At 39.6% G+C, this 25791-nt stretch overlaps 1 protein-coding gene across 3 annotated transcripts in view; it reads right to left on the bottom strand.

The window, feature by feature from the left end:
- Window positions 1-451: 451 nt before the first annotated feature.
- Window positions 452-25791, bottom strand: part of fnip1 (folliculin interacting protein 1) — a 32493-nt gene continuing 7153 nt past the window's right edge. Inside the window, exons 1-18 of one of the 3 annotated variants that reach the window (XM_073871024.1) lie at window positions 24790-25039; window positions 21272-21401; window positions 17835-17966; window positions 17440-17543; window positions 17280-17348; window positions 17107-17204; window positions 15515-15598; window positions 15009-15080; window positions 13349-13484; window positions 11740-11941; window positions 11303-11388; window positions 6706-6852; window positions 6448-6617; window positions 3614-4933; window positions 3340-3506; window positions 1728-1922; window positions 1222-1337; window positions 452-1110 (exon numbers count right to left, since the gene is read on the bottom strand). In XM_073871024.1, coding sequence (XP_073727125.1) covers window positions 1032-1110; window positions 1222-1337; window positions 1728-1922; window positions 3340-3506; window positions 3614-4933; window positions 6448-6617; window positions 6706-6852; window positions 11303-11388; window positions 11740-11941; window positions 13349-13484; window positions 15009-15080; window positions 15515-15598; window positions 17107-17204; window positions 17280-17348; window positions 17440-17543; window positions 17835-17966; window positions 21272-21401; window positions 24790-24827 — 3345 coding nt within the window. In that variant the 5' untranslated portion in view covers window positions 24828-25039 and the 3' untranslated portion in view covers window positions 452-1031. Of the gene's footprint in view, window positions 1111-1221; window positions 1338-1727; window positions 1923-3339; window positions 3507-3613; window positions 4934-6447; window positions 6618-6705; window positions 6853-11302; window positions 11389-11739; window positions 11942-13348; window positions 13485-15008; window positions 15081-15514; window positions 15599-17106; window positions 17205-17279; window positions 17349-17439; window positions 17544-17834; window positions 17967-21271; window positions 21402-24789; window positions 25040-25791 lie in introns of those variants that run through there. The other 2 variants (XM_073871023.1, XM_073871025.1) reach the window with 2 other exon arrangements.

Below are 25791 nucleotides of genomic sequence, written 5' to 3'. Positions count from 1 at the left end.
TTAGCTTTTTTGTGAAAGCACACCATGATTATCTCGACAGACTTTGAGGCATTTCTTCTGATTCATTCGCTCTTTGCAGGCATTTCAGCAGTAAACACGGTCGAGCTGCAAGCAAAGTGGAGTCATAGCATTAAAAATATCAGCATTTCAATCAAAAAATGAAAATGTCCCAGAATCGCTATTAAAAAAGGTCCAGCAGCACAAATAAAATGTAGTGAATGGTGACCACTGCACGTTTCCTCCGAACGGACTCTCCGGAAAGCATGTTGTGTCCTAAACAATCACACCGATAAAATTCCCTTAACAGGATGTTCTGCTAAGGTGAGTCCTCAGAGCTCATTCATGGGTAATCCTGGTAACGTTTACCTTAAATGTTTCACTGAACTTGTTGAAAAAAGTGTGTCGGTGAAATCGAAGGTTCGAGGTAGGAGCTCTTTTTCATTTGACTCGACAGGCGGACACAACAATGTTAGCTCACTTGTAAACACATTGAAGGAATATACTTGATCATCACTGCGATAATCACTGCAGAATTGTCTGATATATTCATTTAAAATCATAAAACTGATTCTGTAATTACTGAATAAACCATCCCATGTCATTTTCAAGAAGGTGCATTATAAGAAGTTCATAACTGCTGAAGTATTTGTTCGCATTGTGTGTCTTCTTTGGCTTCTACATTCGTACAGGTTGAAGAAAGAAACAAAACAAACACAAAATATGCTTCATGGAATTAAAAATATAGTTCATATGTCCCTTTATAAGGTAAAAAAGTGATATCCCCAGGTCACGTTTCTGGATTTATATGTGAATGCCACAGCATCACAGCAGCATGTAGCTTTGCTGCCATCTATTGGCAGAGCATCTGTCCTGCAGGCTGCTGACCCTGAGATGATGATTCCCACAGGAGGCATTAAACACTGATATCAGATCATTAAACAGGTCGCTGAAGCCAGTGGTCTGTCCAAGTCTGGAGTACGCCGCCCTGCTGCTGACGGGGAATAAAGAGTCTCTAACTCGCCGTGTCCCCTCTACAGGAGAATCTGGGCAACGTACGGCGAGTGAGTGCTCGCGATGGCTGCCAACAGGGGCAGATCATTAGACTCAATCCTGTGGGTATGAAGGAGAAATCACATCATTTGTTGGAAAGCGAAGGTACTGATCAGATTTGTGGCTAACAGTACAACACACAGGAAAGGAGATACTGAAGTACATTCTTACCCAAGAACCATGCCAAGCTCTTTCACGTGCACTCTGGTCTGTCCTTTCAAATACTCCGCCAACATTTTGCTCTTGAAATACAATTCCTGGAGCCGGTCCTCGAGATGCATTATACACTGGAAAGCAAAACATGACAAGTTTGTCTTACGCACATATGTGGTCTTTTTTGTGTGTTGTGATTTGAGGAAAAGCTGTGGAATTGTTAGAAATGGATGTAAATATGGTCAAGAAAAAAAAACATAAAAAAGTAAAAAAAAAAAACACTGAAGGGATGGAGCACGTGCAGAAGTTCATTAATGACAGGCGTGTCTGTGTGTATTAAACGCTAACCATGTCACTGTGTTCCTGTGATGTTTGTTGTGTAACCATTGTCACACAATGAGTTTAGATTCAAAGTAGTTTTATGGGTACAACAAACAGTAACAAAGCAAATAGAAACAGAAACAGACTGGCTTCATCAAAATGATAAAAGAAGAGCAAATGCGAATGTGGCTAAAGTGACTTACAAAGTTTGGAGACACGTTGAGACGGTAGAGCTGGCAAGTAGATTGGAGCAGGACGGAGACGAGGTTGGACACGAGCACTTCTTTACCCAGTTTGTCAGACGATCGCCTCTGGCTACTGGCCACCTGCACCGTCCACTTCTCAGTGTCTGCGATAATGCAGACGGCCTCTGCGATAGGCTCATCCAACACGGGGTGCTTCAAAGTAAGAAAAAGTCGTGTACAAGCCACAAGTAAATCCTGTTCTTGTAATAATCCATCACATTATTGAAATACATTTCCACATCTCATTTATAAAATGTCAGTGACAGTGACATTTGTGAAAATAAGATTGGCTGACACCAGCTTGGGGCTTGAAAAGTTGAGAAATGTACATCTACTCCCGGGAGGAATGCCAGTGAAGCCGACGGATCAACAATTCAGTTTGTTAATGCATGACGTCATACATTCAAAAGTAAATGAGAAGGGTTAACGCTGACGGCCTGTGTCAATGTACACTAAGAGCAGGGCTGCCACGGTGCCCTGTGCCCGTATTGTCTGTTTCCAAGTTTAGTGCTGAGGGCTCAGAGGGGGAAAATGTTCAAATTTTGGTGAAACACTCAGCTCGTCAATGTCACTTTTCACTCAGCCGTCCAATCACAGTGGAGGAGGGGCGGGACAACACCACAACAACCAACTGGCGCATAGATATGTACACTAGATGTCGCCTTGGGGTTCTAAGTATGCGTCAAACCGCCGTCATCTTGAAACAGGGGTCTTGCCATAAGAAGTAGCCAGGTTATGCCGCTATCTCCACCTGTACTTCGAATTCATGGACGATGCCGGACTTTTGTGCTGCTGATGATAGGCCTACAAGCACTATGCATTGCAGTTAGAAAAAGTAGATTTTCATAATATCAAAACTCAATGCTAAATACATGTCTGACTGTTGGAAAGAACCAAAAAAACCCCAAGAAAATCGCATTCATGACGATTTATGATGATTTTATTTCTGTTACCCAATTGCCTACAATGATGCTAATGCAGGGCTCCCCTGTTTCAAGATGGCGGCTCTATTTGACGCATTCGGTCCAATGAACTGCCGTAGCCAAGGCGACATCTAATGTACATATCTATGCAACTGGCGCATCGTACAATGACTGATAAACAAAACAGAAGTATCATAGCAACCAAAGTGCTTAGCTAAAGAAAAGCTTGCGTTTAAACGGCTCGCGATCACAATTCCAAATTTGCAGATCGCACATGCGCGAGTGCTTGTAAAAAATGCTTGCGCTGTCTCAAAAACAGTCGCAGTCTGGAGCCCTACAGAGGGTTTTGCATCTGAACTCTTCATTTATTTTAAATATTGCCTACACTTTTTATCAGTAATTATAATTTGGGAGCTGTAGTCACTAAAGCCTTACAAGTGTACCAAATATCTCAAAACATAACTATTAAATTGCATAAGAACTAATACTTAAAAGTTTATTAGTCATGGTAGCAACAAAATCGATCACCAAGAATAATCAGTGGTAATATTGATGCTAACCAACTAACTACTTGGCAAACAGACAGCATGAACAGGTGATGATTTATGAGTAATGTCAATATTTTATGAATGATAAACTGCAGTTACCTGTACAGCATGGGCGAGGTCTGACATGATGTTTTGCTTCAGTTTCTCATCATTAGGAATTCCGTGCAGAACAAAGTCTGGAACGTATGATGGACAGTATCCACCAAACAATGACCTCCCAAAGTTGGCAATACTTGGTTTAGAGTAGTTCTCTACCAGCTTAGCCCTAGCAGAAAGACATCAATCATGTTCATTTTGATTTAACAGATATTAGCGATACAAAACTAGTGCACACAGATAACACACTCCAGTAAAATGTGACGGCTCTTAGCCCCTGGTAAAGGCACCTCTAGTTCATCTTGCCAGTCGGCCTGCTCTTGGCTGTAAAACGATCCGTCGTGTTCTTGTCTGGCCATCTCCTGTCCCGCATCCTCACTCTCGCTGTCGCCAAGTGCACTATCAGAGCTCTCGTTTCGAGGAATGTCCCAGTCGTTCAGTGGGACGGCTTTCTTCTGGCCCCCATCATTGATTAGGGAAGGGACGCTCAGAGATATTTCTATGCCTCTGTCCTGCTCAAAAGAGCAGCAGGTTTTGCAGCAATTTGTGCCAAGGTTTCCAGTACCACATGTACAGCGATTGGATCCTTCTGTGCCTCTTCCTGCATCAGTCCCTGTTTGTGAGACATCATCAATAGTCCTCGTCTCCACAGGATTGTCCTCATTAAAATACTCATCGAACATGTCCACACAGTCTCCTTGTGTCCTTGGGATCAACTGCGGTAGAAATAAACCCGTCTTGTCGTCGTTGGTCTTGATTTGGTCCACTTGAGGTTTAGCCTTGGCCTCAGTCTGCTGTACACCATTACATGGTTTATACTGGTCGTCTTTTAGGAGCTTCTTGTGTTTCTTGACCTCCTTTTCCACCTTGAGTTGCCGACTCTCCATATCAGACTCGGGAGACATAGAGTCACCGATGAGAAACGTGACTTTGGAAGAGGGTTCATTCCCATCTTGACGGGATGCGAGCGAGCTCTCGTCAGGTGAAGACTTCTCTAACAGAACGTCTGATGAGCGGAAGTTCTTGATGGGCAAACCGACACCCTCCACCTCAGTCCACACTGCCGACGGCACATCTCCCCGAACCTCAAGCATGGCTCCACTCTCATGCGGCGAGGTGGATCCAACCTTTACGACGGTCTCCAGTCGAGTTTCGACCCGTACGCTCCCTGCTTCTCTGCAGACGCTGCTGTCATCCCCATCGAAAACCGGCATAACAGGACACGGATGTCTGCAACCATCTGGAGCCTCTTTATCCGTACATGTGCTGCTCTGTAGGTTGTTATCTTTGGAGGGGTAGCTGTCCTCCTCTGTCTCAGCCCCCTGGGACAGGTAGTCTTGGCTAGGCTTGTGCACAGTAACTAGCACGTAGTCAGACTCCTCCACCTCTCCACGACGCAGCGATGTGGTGATGAGCGAGCCGGGCATCACAATGGCCTCGTCCTCCGCGCTTTCCAGCAGATGCGTTTCCAGCAACTCCGAGCATCGGATGAAGTACGTCAGCACAGAGAGAAGGCGCTGAACGAGCTCCTGACGTTGACCAACCACTACCGTACGAGACAGGCGCACAGGCGAGCCGATCGCCCCGTACAGGTCACCTGCAGCAAAGCATAATGAAAAATCAATGCGGTGCAGTTTGTCTGCAATCAGGGTTCACACACCTTAGTTAACTTCAAATTCAAGAACTTTCCAGGTCCAATACCCTCAAATTCAAGGACTAAATGTGGGGACACATTTCAAGTGAGAGCAAGGGTACATCGTATTACCTTTTAAGATACATTGTTACAGTTCCCTTTCGAGGGAACTCGCGCTGCATCACTGGGGTGACACTTTGGGGACGCGTCTGAATGTGTTTATCAAATTCAACCAATGGTGAGGCTTAACGACAAAAACTGTGTGACGTGGGAGTATATTGCTATCTGAAATATTAGTATGGCAAGGGAGACGCAGCGTCTCGTTCCCTTCTCAGGGAACAACAGTTACATACGTAACCCGAGACGTTTTCATGTGTCAAACACAACTATGCAAAAAAGCATTTTGGTATGAATCAATATTCGCATACAGAAGATATAAGCATTGAAAGTGAACAGTTTAGCATGTGTGCTAAAGTCTAGAATTTATATGATATTATCCTACACTACACAGGGATTAATATGGATTTTTTTTCATTCTTGCATAAAATAGATTCAAGCATCTTCAATGATCTCTATCTGTGTATGTATATTTTCAAAAACTTCCCCAGGCCTTGAATTTTTCCCCACAGATTCACAAACTTTCAAAGATTTCAAGGACCCGTGGGAACGCTGTGCAATGGGTTATATGTACAGTGGTGGCCAAAATTATTAGAACACCTGACAGATCTGAAAATATTGACCAGTTTTTGCCTCCAAATCATGATATCATGTAAATATCAGATGAAGTGAGTCCTACTGTTTTATCCACTTTTAACTTAATATTTGGTTTATCCACCATTTGCAGCACATCTCTCTGGCATAGTGTCAAAATATTTCCTCAGGACTTCATCAGTAATCTTATCCCATGACTTCTGTAGTTGTTTACTGTGAAGTCACGTTTGGCCGCGAGAGACATTGTGTTCTCAGCTTAGACTCGCACTGTTTGTGAAGTTAATCTGATGGTGTGTGTGGTGAGCTGTCATGAACACATATCGACACTCCACACACAACAGGAACAAAAAAAAGTGTTAAATCGTTGATTTTTTCGTCATGTTTGTGGTCTCTCACATTTTAAAAATGATAGGATTAAAAAAATCTTTTGGTGTGGCCCTAGCATTATGATGGCTCTATTAGGCTGTAAATAAGGAGTATAATGATGACCATGGTGGCGATCATAAGGAGATTTAAGTCATCTTCCTTACTGGCCCTCCAAGTTGGATTTGTTGAACTAGCAAACGGCTGATCCTGAATCTGAGGTGTCCACCATCACACATGAATGGGCACACAAACACACTACTGGACTTTTCTGAAATTTACAGCAAAGATGGTTTTTAAGGATTGCCTTCAACATACACATTTTATGGTGGTAAGTAATATCTATCAACACACCACTAGGTGGCGAAATACACATATTTGAACACTACATCAGGCTTCATTACCTAATTGTGCCCAAAGTGGGTTGTAGGGATGCGTTTTGGCCAGCATGTCCACACTCTGAGAGGAGTGCTTCTCCAGAAAGATTTTAATGGGTGGCTGACCATTAGGCATGACTGTAGGAACCCAGGCTAGATGGTTAGTGAGAACAGCAGTCAGAAGCGCAGGGAGGAATCTAGAGAAAAGACAAAGAAGAAATGCGTTACAAAAAACTACTACACGACTATCCGTGCCAAACAACGCCATACTTGACGTTACTCAACTGGTTTTTGGAGGCTTGTTCCATGAGATGGGCCAGATCTTTCATGAAGTGCCCACAGAGCTGGTTCTTCTCGGGTGCACCCGCCATCATAGTGAGCCAGACGGGCTCAGAGACACGTGGCATAGTGTACAGGCTGCAGATTGTTGTCCTACAAAGACAGAAGAGCTTTTGTCAACTCGGAATGAAACAAAGAACGCTTCAGATCCACAGGGACGCCCTGCAGCCGGGAAAGACCTTTACAGCATATTTAAACTTCTGGGAATGTCACGCAGTCCGGAAATATGGGCTGCAATCCAGAGCACACCACCACCAAGATTTTAAAATGATAGCAAATCAGCAAAACGTCACAAGAATAAGTTCAGACCTAACACACATTTTCTAGCTACACAATTTGCATTCCAATCATTATTTTGTGTAATACTAAGCTTTAATACCAACTAATTAAAAGCTCATCGATGACATTCATGTTTGGTTTAATCACAGACAAATATCATTTGATCATTAGCAGGAATATCCATGCTCATCAGAAACTGGGAATTATGCAGATGTTTGCACAAATTCCTGAGCGTACTGCTAACAGTCTGACACTTGATAAAGTGCCAAGTCTTACTACAATTCCCAGTACTGAAGTTAGTGAGTAGTGACCTATAAAAAGCACCTTTCGCTTTATGCAAGTGCCAGCTAACTGACACAAACTTCAGATTGCCTAGCATAGACTACATAAGAGTTATAAACCTGCGAGGGACTTCAAAATACCCAAAACTGAAAAGGAAAACTGACTAGAAACTAAATAGAAAACTACATTTGTAAAGGCACTGCCACAATTTGTTAGGTATATATATTCAATATTATTAGGTTATGTTGATTACATTGATTTATTTATTGATTCTGTATCACCCAGTCATACTGTATGTGGCTAAAATTAAATCAAAGCATTTTATGGTTCAAAACTAGGGCTGTCAATCGATTACAATATTTAATCTAGATTAATCTAATGATTGCAATGAGTTAACTCGTGATTAATCGCAATTTAATCACACATTTTTTATCTTAATTTAACACTTTTTAAGTTTTTAATACTCTCATCACCATGGGCATGGACAAATATGGATGCTTTATGCAAATGTATGTTTATTATTAGTGAAAGAGTCGGCAAAAGTAATTTTAAGTAAAATCCAGTTAAAGATTTTGTTAAAAACAAAATAACAGCATCCATACCTTAAAATCACCACTTAAACTAATAGATTTATCACACACAAGGTCAAAAACTATGTTAAACGTTTTTTTCTTTTACTGTTTGATTGACATTGAGACAGACAGCTTTCAGATCTACTGTAATGCAAGGATCTAATATAATGTTAGACATCAGATATTTTTCCCCAACAGTAAATCAAACATTCACTTAAGACATAACAGATTATATCTGCGTGACTTGTTGTCAAAACAGATACAGTGCCCTCCACAATTATTGGCACCCCTGTTTGAAATGTGTTAAAAGTGATCAAATTAATTCTTTTTTTTGCAGAAGCATAATCTCTAACAGAAATTTTTTGAAAAATATACCCTTTAGCACAAGTTAATAATACTTTTTAAAAAGTCCACGAATTAGGAAAAAAAAAATATTATAAAATCACCTGTTCCACAATTATTGGCACCCCTAACAATTCCTATGAAAATAATAAAAAAAAGTTTTAAATATATTTTTCTGTAGTTGCTAAAATTGGTCAGGGTATCTAGGAAGTTTTAATTAGTAATTCATGACTTCCTGTTTCCCTGGAGTATAAATATGACGTGACAAAGAGGTCTTATTCTCTTACCCATTTGTCATTATGGCAAAGACAATAGAACACACCATTCAAGTAAGGCAGATGTGTGTCGACCTTCATAAGTCAGGCAATGGCTACAAGAAAATAGCCACTCGCCTTAACTTGCCCCTATTTACAGTCAGAGGAATCATTAAGAAGTTTAAAACAACTGGAACAGTGACAAACAAGGCTGGAAGAGGTCCCAAGTTTATCTTGCCACAACGCACAGTGAGGAGTATGGTTAGAGAAGTAAATTTTTTTCCTAAGCTTACTGTCACAGAATTGCATCAAAGAGTGGCATCTTGGGGTTACAAAGTCTCCATAACAGTTATCAGAACCTCTATACATGCCAACAAGCTGTTTGGGAGGCATGCACGGAAAAAGCCTTTTCTCACGAACGTAAACATCTGGAGTTTGCTAAGCGGTACTGGAACTTCAACTGGGATCATGTGCTTTGCTCAGATGAGACTAAGATTGAGCTTTTTGACAACAAACACTCTAAGTGGGTCTGGCGTAAAACAAAAGATGAGTATCCGAAAAGCACCCCATGCCCACCGTGAAGTATGGTGGAGGATCTGTGATGCTGTGGGCCTGTTTCTCTTCAAAAGGCCATTTAGGGTGCATGGCACTATGAATGCTTTAAACTTCCAGGACATTTTAAATAAAAACCAGAGGGCCTCTGCCAGAAAGCTGAAGATGGGTCGTCATTGGGGCTTTCAGCAGGATAATGATCCAAAATCTGTGGCAAAATCTACACAAAAATGGTTCAGCAGTCACAAACTCAAGGTCCTCCTATGGCCATCTCAGTCCCCAGACCTCAACCCAATCGAAAACCTGTGGGGCGAGCTAAAGAAGAGAGGACCCAGGACACTGGATGATCTAGAAAGATTATGCAAAGAAGAATGGTCAAAGATCCCTCTCTCTGTGTTCTTCAATCTTGTGAAATGTTATAGGAGGAGATTAAGTGCTGTCGTGTTGGCAAAAGGGGGTTGTACAAAGTATTAATAGTATTAATATCAGGGGTGCCAATAATTGTGGACACATGATTTCGGGTTTTTTTTTTCTGGACGTGTGGGTTCTTTACCACCAAGGTAATGTACTTAAAGCAAGGGTTGGATTTTTGTCTTTTTTTGCATTTGGGTTCTATGTTGTTTAAATAAAAAGAAGAATTTTTAGAAGTCCACGACCACATATTAAACAGGGGTGCCAATAATTGTGGAGGGCACTGTATTTTTAAAACTGTAATTCTGTGTGTGTATATATATATATCGGGGTCTATGTATGCTTCAGATGTGTCAGTAAGCGTGAGGAAGATTGTTATTGAGTCTTGTCGGTCATAATAACTCTTTAAACATCAATCTGGTCCCAAACTTTATCTCTCTTAATAACTATTTTAACATCAAGCAAGTCCCGCACTTTATTTTCTAATTTCTAATTCTAATATTTTAAAATCAAAACTAATGACGGTATACTCAGAAAACAGACAAAAGATCGTTTGATGACTATTTAGAGAATTTGGGATCACTAGACGAGAGCTTAAATGTTCTTATTTTTAAGAAAACCTCAATTTCGACCAAAATGCTTTTGCCTCAAAAGTTGCTAAAAATGAGGCCCTGCTCATTCAGACTAATTTAGACAGCACAGGTGACATTTACTCTCTAAAGGCTGCGTCTCAATTTATCCAACAACTGGCTAAGCCAAGGGTCACAGAAATTGCACGTTGCATTAATCACACATTAAACATTTTGGCAGCCCTATTCAAAGCAAATAATTTTCTAAAAAAAAGAAAGAACAATAACAACCAAAGTGATTCTGATAAGTGAAGATGAAGATGATAAGGGTTTCCTCATCTTCCTCTCTCCATGTCTACGACCTCATTAATGATGAACTTCTACAGCTCTGGATGTGTATATATAGAGAGATGCTGAGATGAGAGATTTAAAGTATTTGTTTGTCTGTTCACTTGCATATTATTGACTATTCTGGTCTGTCCTGACAGTGTGTGAGGGAGATAAGGTTGCTGTGGTATTAGGGTCAGGTTGTACTGGCTTTGGCCCAGCAGGCATATGACTGGCCACCTCTATGACACGGACACTTGACAAACCATGACTGAACCCTTCTGCCTTGTTTTCTACAGAGTCAATTAAGTAAGCAACAAATCATTGTGTTAGCAGGGTGAAATAACACACAAACTGTTAAAATGCAAATGAGCCTGAATGCACTGTCAGTCACTTTGGATAAAAATGAATGCATAATCCAATAATGATACATTATTTGCAATAAGTACCGACAATCACATTTCTTTTGCATCCTACTTTTATTTAAATCTAGTTACAATATGAGCTGTTAATTATTCATTGATTAATTGATGACAAAGAGCTATGATGACTGGTGAAAACAGATATCCACTAGTATGAAGTGACAAGTTCATTCATTTATGTCATGTCAAGTTCAAGTTTAAGGTTTAGTCTATTCATTGCAGATTTCTCTAGTACTGTAAGAGTTGATCTAAGGACAGCGTGTCATTTACACTGGACATCAATATCAGGTAAACCATTAAACTTGTAGTCTTATCTATGGACCTGTCAGTGAGTTTCCACTCGACACGTTTAATGGCACTCAAGAGCTGTTCACTGACACATGTGAAACTGCTCTCAGATCAGTACTGATTACACCAACTGTGTGTCTAAGTGCTTTAATGGATTAAATGTGCATTGCTGGAATGTTGGTGCAAATAATAAAACACCTGGTGTGCAGCGTCCACTGACAAGAGTGAGGTCTGGTCACACTTACCTAAATTCATTGAGGCCATCTACCATCCGACTGTAAGCCAAAGCTCTCTGACTGGCATCAGCAGACCTGCGGCTCTGGATCATCGCCTTCAAACAAACACAGCAACAACAAACATCAAAAGATTGCAAACTCAATTTAATTTTTAGATGATAACCACACACAGCAAACACACAGAGTAGAGACAGAAAGGGATGATAATTCATGGGTGAACTTCATTTAGAGAGAAGTGTTTTAACCCACAATACTACCCACCATTTAGTGACAATTTACCCAGTCAGCTTATCCATGCTGGTTAAAAACAACAAGTCATAAATAAAACACAACTAGTTTTTTATTAATGCTATTAATAAAGAACGAATGAGTAAAAGTATTGGGAAGTCCCAGCTGTCTCCATTAGAATAGACTGAGCATTTCACAAATATACAAACTTGTCTAACCTGTTCAATGGCAGTTTTGAGTTTGTTCATGTGACTCTCAAAAAGTGGAAAATGGGAGAAGAAAAAGTCTTGGAACTTGGCATTTTCTTCCTCATTAGGTGACAGAAGAAAGATGACACCGATAGCGATTTTCTTCTTCCGTGCAACGCCCAAGCTTGGCCCGCTGTGTTCATCAGACATGTTGAAGCTCTCCTCCACAGACCTAAAAATCAAACATTTGACTATAGTTTCAAATTGTTTAAATAAAAGCTAAGTGGTGCCTACTCTAGGAAAGGGGGGGGGGGGAAATCACATTAACCATCTGATTCTCCATCTTGAGTCAACTCATCAATTAAGAGCAAAAGCTTCCCTGCCAATGACGAGTTTTTAGTGCTCTTACACACAGGGTTCCCACACTTTAGTTAACTTCAAATTCAAGGACCTTTCAAGGACTTTCCAGGTGCAATACCCTCAACTTCAAGGACTAAATGTGGGAAGACGTTTCAAGTGAGAGCAAGGTTACATTGTGTTCCCTTTTAAGATATATCGTTACAGTTCCCTTTTAAGGGAACCGCGCTGCGTCACTGTGGAATGTGTATATCAAATTAAATCAATGGTGAGGCTTAACGATAAAGACAGGGTGACGCAGGAGCCAGGAAGTATATCGCTATCTGAAATATTGCCAAAGACGGCATTACAGGGACGCAGGAAGTATGGCAAGGTAGACGGGACGCAATATCTCGTTCCCTTCTCAGGGAACAACAGTTACATACGTAATAAGAGACATTTTATGTGTCAAACACAACTATGCAAAAAAGCATTTTGTTACGAATAAACTTTTGCATACAGAAGATAAAAGCAGTAAACAAAGCAGAAAACAGTTTAACACGTGTGCTTAAAAAGTCTAGAATTTTTTATGCTATTATCATACACTACACAGGGAATAATATGGATTTTTTTCCAAAAAAAAAACTTTAGATTTAAGCACTCTTAATGACCTGTATATTTATGTATATTTTTTAAAAACTTCCCAGGGCCTTGAATTTTCCCCCCAGATTAACAAACTTTCAAGATTTCAAGGACCCGTGGAAACCCTGTACACAACTTATACAATTCTGTGTATGTTTTGATCATTGCTCTGAATATTATCTCTAACAAAATTCCTTCACAAAAATGCAATTATTTCAGCTTTTTGTTCAAAATTTGGTATTTCTGGAAAAAACCTACACATATTTGAAAGATGATAAAAAGAGAACAAATGAAGATAGGACGAAATCTGTTCTTTCATTTGATATATTGAAAGAGTTAAAAGCTGCTAAAATAATAAATTTTCAAAATAAACAGAGCAGCATGTAATTGGCTCTAGGGTTGTGCTCAACTGAATGGTCAAAAAATATTTCTTTGGTCTTCTGGCCCAAACAAGTATTTCGGTTTAAAGCAAATCCCCCTGCGTTCTTGCTGATTGGAAAATACATTTAAATTTTGTCATTTAGCAACACAAGAACAGCAATAAATAAGTGCACTGGAAAAAGTCTCAACAAGTCCAACACAGTACACATAGCCAAGGGTTGGTTAGTACTTTTTTTAATACTAAGAGGAGATTTAGTGTGTGCATGAATACGTTTTGTACCATCGAGGGAAGACGCCGTTCTCTAAGCTGGTGGTCTGGCTGCGTAACCAGCGCCGTTGGTAGCTACTAGCACAGCTACTGGTGATAGAGGAGCCCGGTGATGGAAATGGGGTGATCAACAGACTACTTAAAGATGCTGTGGAGAGAAAAGAAACAGTGTTGAAACCTCACCATCCACCATTAATAAGCTCAGCACTCCACAGCCTGACAGCATGAATCACATCACACACAACTGAAAGTTTTAACTTAGTGATATTGGGTCTATACAAATCCTCAAGCAGAAAAGCTATAGCAACCTAATAACCTGAAAAATTAATTAATACTTTGGATAATTATACGAAAATGTAAACATTATGAAATGACACTAAGTTAGCATGATTTAAATAGCATTTAAATGATTTAATTGGTTAACAGTATCCATTAGCGCATGCAGTCTAGACTAAAAAACAGCTCAAATGTTTTGACAAACTCGATTTTTAAACTTCAGTTTAAGTAATGTGCATAATACTACCAGGAATGTGTATTAAAGAAAGGTAAAGAGCTCAATGAAAATGAAGCATGTGTAGAGTGAGACCTGAATTAGCCTCATTTACTAGTGCTGGCAGGCAGTTTTAGGAACTGCTAAATATAATCGTCTGCATGTGATGCTGCATTACACAGAAAAAGATCTCAGCTATGCTGCCTGTGACCTCGCTTTCCACTGCACAAGCTTTTCCAGCTCCAATGCATCTTCACAAAGCTGCACGATTCAGTTGCACAGCTCAGATATTCCTTTGCTCTGATACGGTAACTCTTTAAAATAAACTTACAAAAACCCAAAGTGTGTAGTTTTTGTCTCTAGCATCAAATCGAAGACTAATCATCCAATAGAATTGTAATCTAAACATGCATAATGCCACTCTTGCTGACAAACAGGTAACCCCAGCCCAAACTCACATCACTGGTTGAACCAGACTGCTTACATGCACATGTCTTTGAATATTAAAATGGGCAATGAGAAAGATATTTAAAAAAAATGCTAGTTTTTTAATGCTCTCAAAAAAGACAGAATTTAGTCTAGTCTAGTTTATTTCTTTATAAAGCACAATTAAAACAACAGAGCTTTGAGTCTGTTCAATTCTAACAGTGTGTTCACACCAGACGCGAATAACGCAAATAAATTGCTTCATTTGTGCGTGAAAATTAGACATGAATATGCTCAATTCTCAATTTAACTAGCTTGTAGTCTCAATATGCATAGCTCAAATTGAGTAAAAAGCATTTTTTACAGTTTACCAGATTGTCCGACCTCCTCACGCAACTTCTTCCAAGCAAGATCCTTTAATTCCTGTTTCTAGTACAAAGATGTGTCGTAGAGCTCCACATACAACGACAATGATTTTGTCCTCAATTGTTGTTTCATATTTCTGCCTCAGCTTTCTCTGTCGTAATCACATCACTACTAGAGCAAGCTCCTGATTGGTTAACGCTGCGCAAATATCCACCAAAGTTCAGATTTTGTAACTCAATTCGCGCTGCATCATTTGTGCAAATCGTGTCATTCGGGTAAAACTATTTTATTGCGTCATTGCATTGACATAAAATGTAAATCACTCAAGCTTAACACGTCATTCGTGCCTGGTGTGACCGCACCATAAAGTTTCATAAAAAGAAAACTGACCTGATCGGGCGATGCCACTGTCCCTCTCATCATACGGTCCTCTGCCTGGCATGTCCATGGGGTTACTGTGGCCTGTGACAAAAAAAGAGACATGAAAGGATGCTCTGACATTTTAAGAGAGTTTAGGTTTCATCCACACCCACCACCCATTACATCACCACAGTGATCTACCTACAAACTAGCTCAAATGCATGCACATGGGACAGAGAGAGAGAGAGAGAGAGAGAGAGAGAGAGAGAGAGAGAGAGAGAGAGAGAGAGGAAAAAAGGATGGGATAACGTGTGGATGCAACTAAATGAAGACTGATGCTAGTTATGAAACCACCACAAACCTACCAAAATTATCTGTCCTAATAGATGTGACACCATCAAATAATAAAAACTCTACCAAACGTAGTTGCACATGCACAGAAAACAAATGGCATTAACATGCAGAGACTCATACATGCTTATAAAGCCTGACATGCACACACACACACACACACCTTCACACACACATACGCCAACCTGAAAAGAAAGAGGCGCTCTTGATGAGACGGAGAGGGCCCTGCTCTGAGAACGCCCGGCGTGGGCTGCAGAGCTGAGAGAAACCTGTACGGTAAAACGATCAGGAGGAAGAGACGCATTTAACTGTTAGTCAAGTACAGAAGAGACACAGACACAAGAATACATCTGAAACCGTCAGGACGACACAAACACGTGTGCAGCGTCACCACACAAGATCATACTTTTTACTGTACAGCATATTTTTGCTGCTCATTCTGTTCCTTTTATTCTGGTACTCTCATCAAGCAGGGATTCATCACAAGCACTGTCTGAAACACAATGAGTATGCAAATCTAACTACATTAATTGAAAATAAATGCATGATCACATTGTTTCAGGCAGTCTTGTGTGGATTTCAGAGAAACATTATTATTACAACAGAAAGCCAGAGACACACTGACAGACAATGCTGAAATCAAAGACGTAAAGCAAACTGAATGTGCAACATTGCTACATTTTCCGTTGCTAATCTTTCTCTCACAATACTAAAGCCTTTAGCGTAGCAAAGATATCCGCTTGTGAAGTCTGACGCCAACTTCCGGGTCCAAACGTTCCATCAGACTTAAGCAAACAACAAACTATACTAATAACAACTCATAGTGCAGTGTAAGGGGCGATTCACATTTCGCGTTTAAAACCGCACAGAAAATGTGACAGTTGGTTGGTTCTTGTCACATGACCTTCGGTGCGCTTGCGGCATTCTGAAGTTGAAATGTTTTTAACTCAATGCACCTCACTTACTTTATGAGCGCACATAAAGCGCGCATACATTTAAAATAACAATTTGGGCACGCAAAAGACGTGATATGTGAATCGCCCCTAAAACTACAGAAAATTTGTGAAATTAATAAATAGCGCTCATAAACAGCTGTTGAGATTGTAGCTTTGTATGAAGCGAGTGGAGGCTTGGACCCAGAAATGGTTTTCTTTACATCACAACTTGCTCAATACTAGGTTATGGGTTATTCATATCCATGTCTGACTTGTATGACAAAGCTCTACTACTGCATAACCTACTATAGGGAATTACATTTATACTGTATCATTTTGTAATGCCTGTGTGTTAAAGAACAAAAATAAAGACTTTTAGTTTGGGTTATATTTACAGTTGTGATAGAAGGTTAAGGGGGCGTGCACACCAAAGTGTTTAAACACAGCTGAAAACACAAGGCGGACGCCAACTGTGGCCGCTTGACGGCATTTCTAATCATTTTTGTTTATCAGTCTTTGTACAATGCGCTGGTTGGTTGTTGTTGTGGTATTTGTCCTGTAATGGGGGGCTGGGTGAAAAGTGACATTGGGGAGCTCATTTTTCAACTTTGCGTTTTTCCCGCGCTCAGCACTGAGCACCCAGAGCGTGGCCATTTTTTAAAAGTGCGGCACATCCATTGGAAACAATTGAAAACATACGGCAACTGCGGGCGTTAACGCCTTCGTGTACACACCCCCTAATAAACGGCTATAATCTCCGACTGAGCTGAAGTTTGTTGTCGCCGTGTATGCGAGTAACTTTTCACTGGTTAAGAAACATTAATGGGATGTTTTTGCTTTACCTATATTGCCTAGGAAGCCATTGCCTACAGTGTTCTGGTCGGGTCTGAGTGAATTGGAGTCCTGATTGATGAACTCCAAACTGTCCTGCAGTGTGTTATATGAACAAAGAGAGATCAATCAAGCATCTGCATGTAATCTTGTGTATGTGTGTGTGTGTGTTGCTTACGTGTTAAGGCTGCCGCATACACTGCCGCCTGTCCTCGCTGTAAACACTTTACTGAGCATCAGCTGTGGTGGGGATCTGGAGACACACACACAGATATAATAGGCACTGAATGTTCAGCATGAATTTGGATCTGACCTTTCTTACACTCGTTCAGATTCAGTCTCACCTTATCTGGTGAATCTTCAGCGTTGAGCCTTTGTAGCTCATGGCTACAGAACCGAACATCATTTCACCAAGCATATTAGCGTCTGATGAGCACCTGGTTGAGCCCTTAGGAAGTGTAAGAGAGAAATGGATGAATCAAAACAAATAAAGCAGGGTTGAGTACTTGTCAATGAGTAGATATGGGCAATAAGCACTGAATGCAGGCCAGACCTGCAGGTCAAACATTTAACTGATAAACTACATCCATTTCCCGTGTCACATTTATACTGTAATATAAACAATCTGAAATATGTAGCTGTATTGATCCATAAAAAACTATTCATTATAAGTCCAACTTAAAACTGTGTTGATGTTTGTCACATTAGTATGAACTACTGTAGCTTTAAGAGGTCTCACCTGGAAGCGGCTTTGTTCTTTAGGCTCTGAGGTGCAGGATGAGCTGCTATCCAGAGAACTGGAGCTGCCCCCTGTAGGCCTCAGCTGACAGCACCTTCCGAACATCTTCGCCTGTGTCTCTCCACACACCCTCTGCAAACACCATATACAGACAAAATAAACAACTAGACAGTGCAGTGTGTTAGAGTGAAATAGACTGAACATAATGCTTATATACATGAAGAAAAAAGTTATTTAGCCAGGAAAGAGTTTGTGACTAATATACTGTAGTGATCTTGCATATCTAATGTTGGAAATGGAGTCTAAAACAAAATGACAAGAGTTTGGTATCTATTATTATTGGCATTAATGATTAACTGTTAATCTAATAAGCTTATCAATGTCCCCTGTGATGCATTCAGTTATCCCTCCTCGCCTGCATGACGTAATTTTTGTCATCAGGAGGGTCTGCGGTCGTCTGCACACCACGTCCGCATCAGTCCAATTTTTGAGACCACGAGGATGGTACGGGTACAACAGTGCATGCACAAGAAAAATTGTGTTGTACTGTACTTATGCTCCTTTATTCAATAATTTTCCACTCTTAAATCCAAATTACATTTACAGTTATACACACACACACACACACACACATACACACACACACACACACACACACACACACACAAAATCTTACTGGTTATGATGTATGTTTTGTTGGTCTATGTATTTGTATTTTGCATTTCACTTCTATTCTGTAAATATTGTAATTGTCTGTTTGCAAAAAAAAAAAGTTTATGTCTTTCTTTGTTCAGTCGAGAAGAAATTATGTTTTTTGAGGAAAACATTCCAGGATTTTTCTCATTTTAATGGACTTTAATGGACCCCAACACTTAACAGTTTTAATTCAGTTTAAAATTGCAGTTTCAAAGGACTCAAAAGGATCCTAAACGAGGCATAAGGGTCTTATCTAGCGAAACGATTGTCATTTTTGACAAGAAAAGTAAAAAATATGCATTTTTAAACCACAACTTCTCGTCTATCTCCGGTCCTGTGACGCGCCAGCAGGACCACTGGGGCGTAGTTTCGCATACGTCCTCCGTGACCTCTTGACATGATGACGTATTACGCGAGATGGCGCTGGTGTGTCACAGGACCGGAGGAAGATGAAAAGTTGTGGTTTAAAAAAGTGAAATTTTTTATTTTTCTTGCCAAAAATGACAATCGTTTCGCTAGATAAGACCCTTATGCCTCGTTTGAGATCGTTTAGAGTCTTTTGAAACTTCGTTGAAACCGCAATTTTAAACTGCATTAAAACTGTTACGTGTTGGGGTCCATTAAAATGAGAAAAATCCTGGAATGTTTTCCATAATACATAATTTCTTCTCGACTGAACAAAGAAAGACATCAACATTTTGGATGACATGGTGGCAAGTAAATTATCTGGATTTTGGACTAATCCTTTAAGAAGTGTGAGAAACATTATAAAACATTTTCCTGCACTGTGGATATCTTTAAAACAAATCTGAAGTTCAGAATGAATAATGACAGAGATATTTTACAACACAAAAAAACCCTATTTGCAGTCATGTGCGTTAGCCATGATTAGTTTTCTGCCTATCTGTCAGTAGCTGCATTCGCATTACCCTTTAAATTGTGCACATTGACAATGTGAATTAAAAATATGATCAATAAAACACGTCAATTTCGCAAAACTCCCAAATGTCGCAAAAATGTTTTCATATTTAAAATAAATAAAGTCTTCAACAAAAAAAAAAAAAATGAGTTGAAGTCACACAGATTGAGGCTATTTAAAAACGTAATGCAAGTATAGTGCAAGATAACAGATCCAGCACAGATTCAGATAAGAGGACTGAGTTAATAAGTGTTGTTACAGCGAAACGTGTGTGTGTGTTGCGTGCTCAGCTCAGTTTCACTAATGGCTCACACAGAGGCGTCTCGTCCTGCCCTGTGAAGAGCACAAAGAAACTTGAGCATGTGATGCTGTCATATGACTTCCTTAAAAACTCGTGAGCTGCTCACTCGCTCTCTTCTGCTCTCGCTCAATGACTCGCTCTCTTTCCTCTGAAACAATATCCTCTGCCAAAAAATGTCATGTGACTGCAGCCGCAGCTCTATATCAGCAATCTCTAGAGCCTCACCCTAACACATTAGACAGGCTGTTTATCATTCATTAAACACACAAACATTAGCTTGAACCTGTCGGTTATACGACTGATCCGCATCATGAAAGTAGCATTGATTCATCTGCTGTATAAATAGATTTAAATAGTTGAGATGAAAAAAGTGAACACTTGTTTGTTTTATTAGTGAAAGTAAATAATAAATAATCATCAGATTAGGCAGACCTTTGAAAAGTTAAATGTTGGCAGTGTTATTTCAGCCAAAAATGAGTAAATTGTCATTATTTATGTTTCATCCTAAACTAGGGATGCACCGATAGGATTTTTTTGGGCCGATACCGATTCCGATTTAAACAGACAACTTCTGGCCGATACCGATACCGATATTAAACACTGGTATACAATACTATACAGTTGGTCTATTAGCTAGTTTATTTCTGCATCAAATTATTTTTACTGAACATGGATTGGATCTTATTAACATTCAACTGACCAACATAATAAGAGAGGCACAAATTAAGCTAAAACAAATATAATAAGGCAGCATGACAACCCTCAAAGGTGCTTTTTGCTATTCAGCATTTATTTTATTAACAACATTAACTCATTTTTTACATATAATGGATTTCTTTATGCAGTTAATTAATAAACAATCGGTATCGGCTTTTCGTGCTATTGCCGATATGCAGATGGTTTCAAATTCATCAAAAATCGGCCGATAAATATTGGTGGCCGATACATCGGTGCATCACTATCCTAAACGGATGTGACTTTATTTTGCAGATGATGTCAGGCAAGATGTTTACACAGCTACTGTTCATGCAATGAAATTAAATAATAATCAAAAACTGATAAAATATATATGAAATGGTCCTTTAAAATGAGAATAACTTGCATTGCATGGAACAACAACATTTAGTATTCTGTTCAACTTTTCATTTTGTGTTTCTCCAAAGACAGACAATCATGGAATAAATAATTACAATAAAACATAGCAATTTTAATTTTGTAGCAATTATACTGATACAGTACTGATATGCATGTATGTGTGGGAATTAACTGGAAATTGCGGTATTGGTCCATAACCACCTGTAGTCTCATGACAGCTAATGACAAACAACCTGGAGACGTGACAGAGAGAACAAGCGGGTGGGGCGGGAACACCTCTTGTCATGTGAATGTGAAAGAATGCTTACACATTCACTGTCAGCTGATGCTATTATTACTGTTGATAAGGCCTCTGGTACAAACTGGTTAGGAGTTGAGTGCTCTCTGGCTGTAGGAGAGGCCCTGCAGGGGGCACTAATTGCTTACCGTGACCGGGGCGTCTTCTGTGCTCCTCTTTCTGGCATCGGAGTCGAAAAGAACATTTCTCCCGCGCCGCTCGCAGTCTTGGTAGACGATGAGGCGGATCTGACTGGGGTCCAGCTCCGGGGAGGCCCAGCTGGGGGAAGACAGACATGGACGTGAGCATGAACGTGGCACAACGCCAGCACAGTGACTTTTACAGACCGACCACACAGTGCTCCGGTGCGGACACAACACTGACCACACAGACAGCTGACTAATAAGCTTCCTTCAGCTGTCACCTGTCATTGTCTGGACTACCATTTTGACAGCTCCTGCATTGCTACCATTCCTTGGGTTTAAAATTGTCCTGTTTAGTAAAGAGTGGCAGGCAACCTACCCGAGAAATGGGAATAAACAAAAGCGGGTTGTTTATGAGGTGGGATTTGGGTAAAGGGAGCAAGGTTAGGGAATGGAACGACTAAAGGGATGTTCACATTATAACAATAAAGATCACTATTAAAAAAATCTAGTTTAAACATTTTTTATTACAGAGAATAGCAGAGTTCACACCACAACTACCGTACTTTCCGGACTATAAACCGCACCGGAGTGTAAGCCGCATCATTCTAAAATGCGTCATTAAGACGAAATAACATATATAAGTCACAGTGGACTATACGTCGCGTTTATTTAGAAAATTATTTCACAAAATCCAAGCCGCAGAACAGACATTTAATATGGAAAGGCAAGTTATTCAACTAAATAATAGCAAACAGAACAGCAGGCTAAATAGATGTCTGTACATTAAAGTAATAATATCAGTTATTTAAACGATAAACCATAACATACAGAACTTACCTGAAAGGTTGAATAGTCTAAATTAACCGAACAAGCCAACTAGCGTGAGGTTCGTCATTCCACATTACTGAATCCATTAAATTACATAAATACAGAAGCAGCATATGACGGACTCTCGCGGCTGTAGACGGTAATGTTGTCTCTTGCCTCATAAATGTCAAAATTAATTCATACTGACTTACAAGGCACACCTGACAGTAAGACACAGCACCAGCAAAGTTAATAATGACAAAAAAAACACGGCTTATAGACTGAAAAATACGTTATAACAATAAGTGGGTGATTCTCACGAAACCATTGAAACACCACGGCACTAATGATTTTGTAATATAGTAACATTAAAAAGCATCAGAATTAACACAATACCGTCTTCTACCTTTCACAATGTGTGATTTCAACATAAGAATTTATAATTGTAAATTTTATCTGATTTTCTGCTGAAATTCTCATTACCGCAATGTGTCCGGCTGTGGTTGAACATGCGTTATGTTGTAATTTAATCAAATTAACACAAAAAATATTAAGAAAAAAAATAAATGGATGTTTTGCTAGACTACTTTAGATGACAAAAAAATATTTACTGAATATTCATGTATAATAATAATGAAGAAAAATTAGGAAAATGATGTGTCCATGCCTGATGTTCTCATCCTCCGCAACACTTTTTGAGAACAGTTTAAGCACACATACAGAATTTTAATAAAGTTTGATTTTGAGTGACCAAGCACATGGACCAGTTACTTCAAGATGGCTACCAGGTAAGATCATTTTTTACAGTTAATTTGAAATATTGTCTTGTCAGAATGCTTACACAACATTTTGATTATCATTACCGCAACAGATGCTTATTAAATGTTAATTTAATTAATAGAAGCATAATACTTTGATTTTAAACGCATGTGCTGAATCTCCAAATTATGTTTTTTCAGGTTTGTCACGTCATTTTGAAAATATGTCAGTTTTGATGTTTTCTGACTGTTGCGGTAATGAGATTTTTTAGGACTAATTTTTTAAATTATGTTACAAAAAGTGTTAAATGATAAGTAAAAGTTTTTAAATTAATGTTCCCATTTACTCCAGACTTTGTTTTTCAATGTCTGGTGGGGAAAAAAGTAAATTTAAGCAATTTTTACATTTTCATGCTTGACATTTTTAAAAGCAAGTTTTCGTGAGAATCACCCAAAGATGCAAGGAATGATATCATTGGGATCACTTTGAGAATTTTTTTTCTAACTGATGAACGATAAACCAATGACACAGCCATTCAAATCTATTTGAACTTTAAGTGCACGCACATTTAAAATGACAGATGACACTGTGGAGAAGCTGATTACTGAGGTCCATAAACATGAAATGACCTCAGGTATCCAGCGCTGATGTGAAATTCACTACGTAATGCTTTTTTCTACTACACTGACAATGCCAAAAGGTAAAATATTAGATTATACAAACTACTAGATTCACTGTTTAAAGTTTAATGCGGCGTGTTTATCTGCTGGTTATACACGCTGTGTAAGTACAACAAAACAGCATATTTATACATTTAATGACACATAAACAATTACAAGCATTTTTAGTATCGGAAATAAGTCATATTAGTTAATGCCATTGAAGGTAAATGATTTGCGCGAGTACTGCGCCTCGCGAGCGAAATAGCATCAAGTTATTGTTATTGTCGGGTGCTGTGGACCCTAATATAGTTATCGTTATAGTTAGCATTATAATGTGAACGGCCCTTAAGTCAGAGGAAAGAGTTATTTCAGTGCTCTGCGTCAATGCAGGTGAAGAAAGGCACAGGGCAGGCGGTAAAGTGCACGGTTGTTTACTCATCCCACCAACTGCAAATTCCAAACAACTGCTCTCATTCTCTTCACAGAGGAAAATGAGTCAAACATAGGGTTGATGACAGCATCACTCGCTCTATCAGACATCTCATCCTTCATTCAAAATAACAAAACACTACATTTGAGCACAGTTTTGGTCTTTAAAAACACGCCGTAGGACAGTAGGGGCAGAACTCACAGCCTTTGAGGGATTCCTTCAGCGTTCCTTGGATGAGCCAAGAATAACTTTCACTACAGGATGTTAAACATTCACACATCAGTTGCCTCACAATACAGCTGTGTATGGTTTAAAAAAGCCAAACAACACAACCATTTTACCAATGTAGTACACCAGTTCCAAAAGCTCACATCACCCACCTAACTAGCTGCTGTATACATGAATAAGGATCGTTTATCTTTTAAAATTGTATTCGCTTAACCCGAGTATGGCAAATACTCATGTTGTTCAATAGTAGTACTGATAACTATTTTTCATGTTTAAGTTACAGGCTACTGTCATGATGCTACTCAGATATTATGCGAGACTGACAACAGGAAAAACTTAAAGATTACAGTTAATAAATAAAAAGACTGACAGCCTTCACAGCAAGCTCTCAACCCGGTAAGCATAATCTCCCAGCGTATGTCGTATACGTTCTCCAAAGCGAGGAGAATGTATACGACCGCACATCACACTCGTCTCTCACATACAAGACTACACAAACCATAAAGCATTCACTCAGTCACTCTCCATCAAGGCCCCCTGGCTGTCTTGACTCCACACAGACGTTGTTTCTTTAGCAGCTTCGAGCACAGATTCAAACTATTAGCACACAGTTAAAGCAAGCAGGCATGGAGTACCTGGACATCTGTGTAATTGTGCCAGTGCGCTTTCCCATCCTCCCTATCCCTCAGCCTGCTCTTCCTCACCCACGAGCAACGCTAAGAATAGCACTGAACTAAATCCAACAAACAACATGAGACTGTCAGGTGACCTCTAGGCCGAGCCGGACAGCGCCTGGACAATAGCATCTGTACGTCCTGGTTGAATATGGTGAAACTGAAGAAAGTGTGAGTTTGACTAATGCCCATAGAGAAGACTAATCTGTCCCTGGCTCTGACCTCTGACCACATCTCACAGCCCTCCCCTCAGATGACGGTCAGTGTAAGGTTGCACCAGAAGCACGCGGGTGTTACATAAAGAAACTTTTCAGACCGTGACGCAGTTCCTGTCCGCTAACCGGGGTCATTTTTGAACACATGCGATGGGAATTTTTCCAGGCTACATTCCTATCAGCTCTACCAGAGCCTACTGTCCAAAAATAAATGAAGCCCTTCAAGACATCTTTATAGACAACAAAATAATAATCTTAGGGAAAATAAATAATAAAATAATCTCAGTGAAAGCATAAAATCTGTTGGTCTAAGCAACATTTATTCACAGCATCCATTCATAGACTGTGTTTTATAGGCTAACGCTCATATGTTTCACTGTAATAGTAGGAATGGACCGTTAAATCAGCCGATGATGCTTGCGATGAAATGTCACTCACTACATCCAAAACCAGAGAGTGCTCTCGTGCAGAAACTCAATATGGGTTAAGCACATATTTATATTGCTGTTCGTCAAAACTTTTCAGGTATTTTCTGATAATACAGAATCTATATAATGATTATTTTTGACAAATGTTGCTTTTTCAAATGCATGTTATAAACGACTCAAACTAACAGTGATTTCAGATTGATGAGGACTTACTGATCAAAAGCCGTAGTCAGGGTTCCCACACCTTAGTTAACCTCAAATTCAAGGACATTTCAAGGACTTTCCAGGTCCAATATCCTCAAATTCAAGGACTAAATGTG

This window comes from Misgurnus anguillicaudatus, chromosome 9, assembly GCF_027580225.2.
Source record: "Misgurnus anguillicaudatus chromosome 9, ASM2758022v2, whole genome shotgun sequence".
NCBI classification, from domain to species: domain Eukaryota; kingdom Metazoa; phylum Chordata; class Actinopteri; order Cypriniformes; family Cobitidae; genus Misgurnus; species Misgurnus anguillicaudatus.
This window is presented reverse-complemented; position numbering and strand designations above follow the sequence as displayed.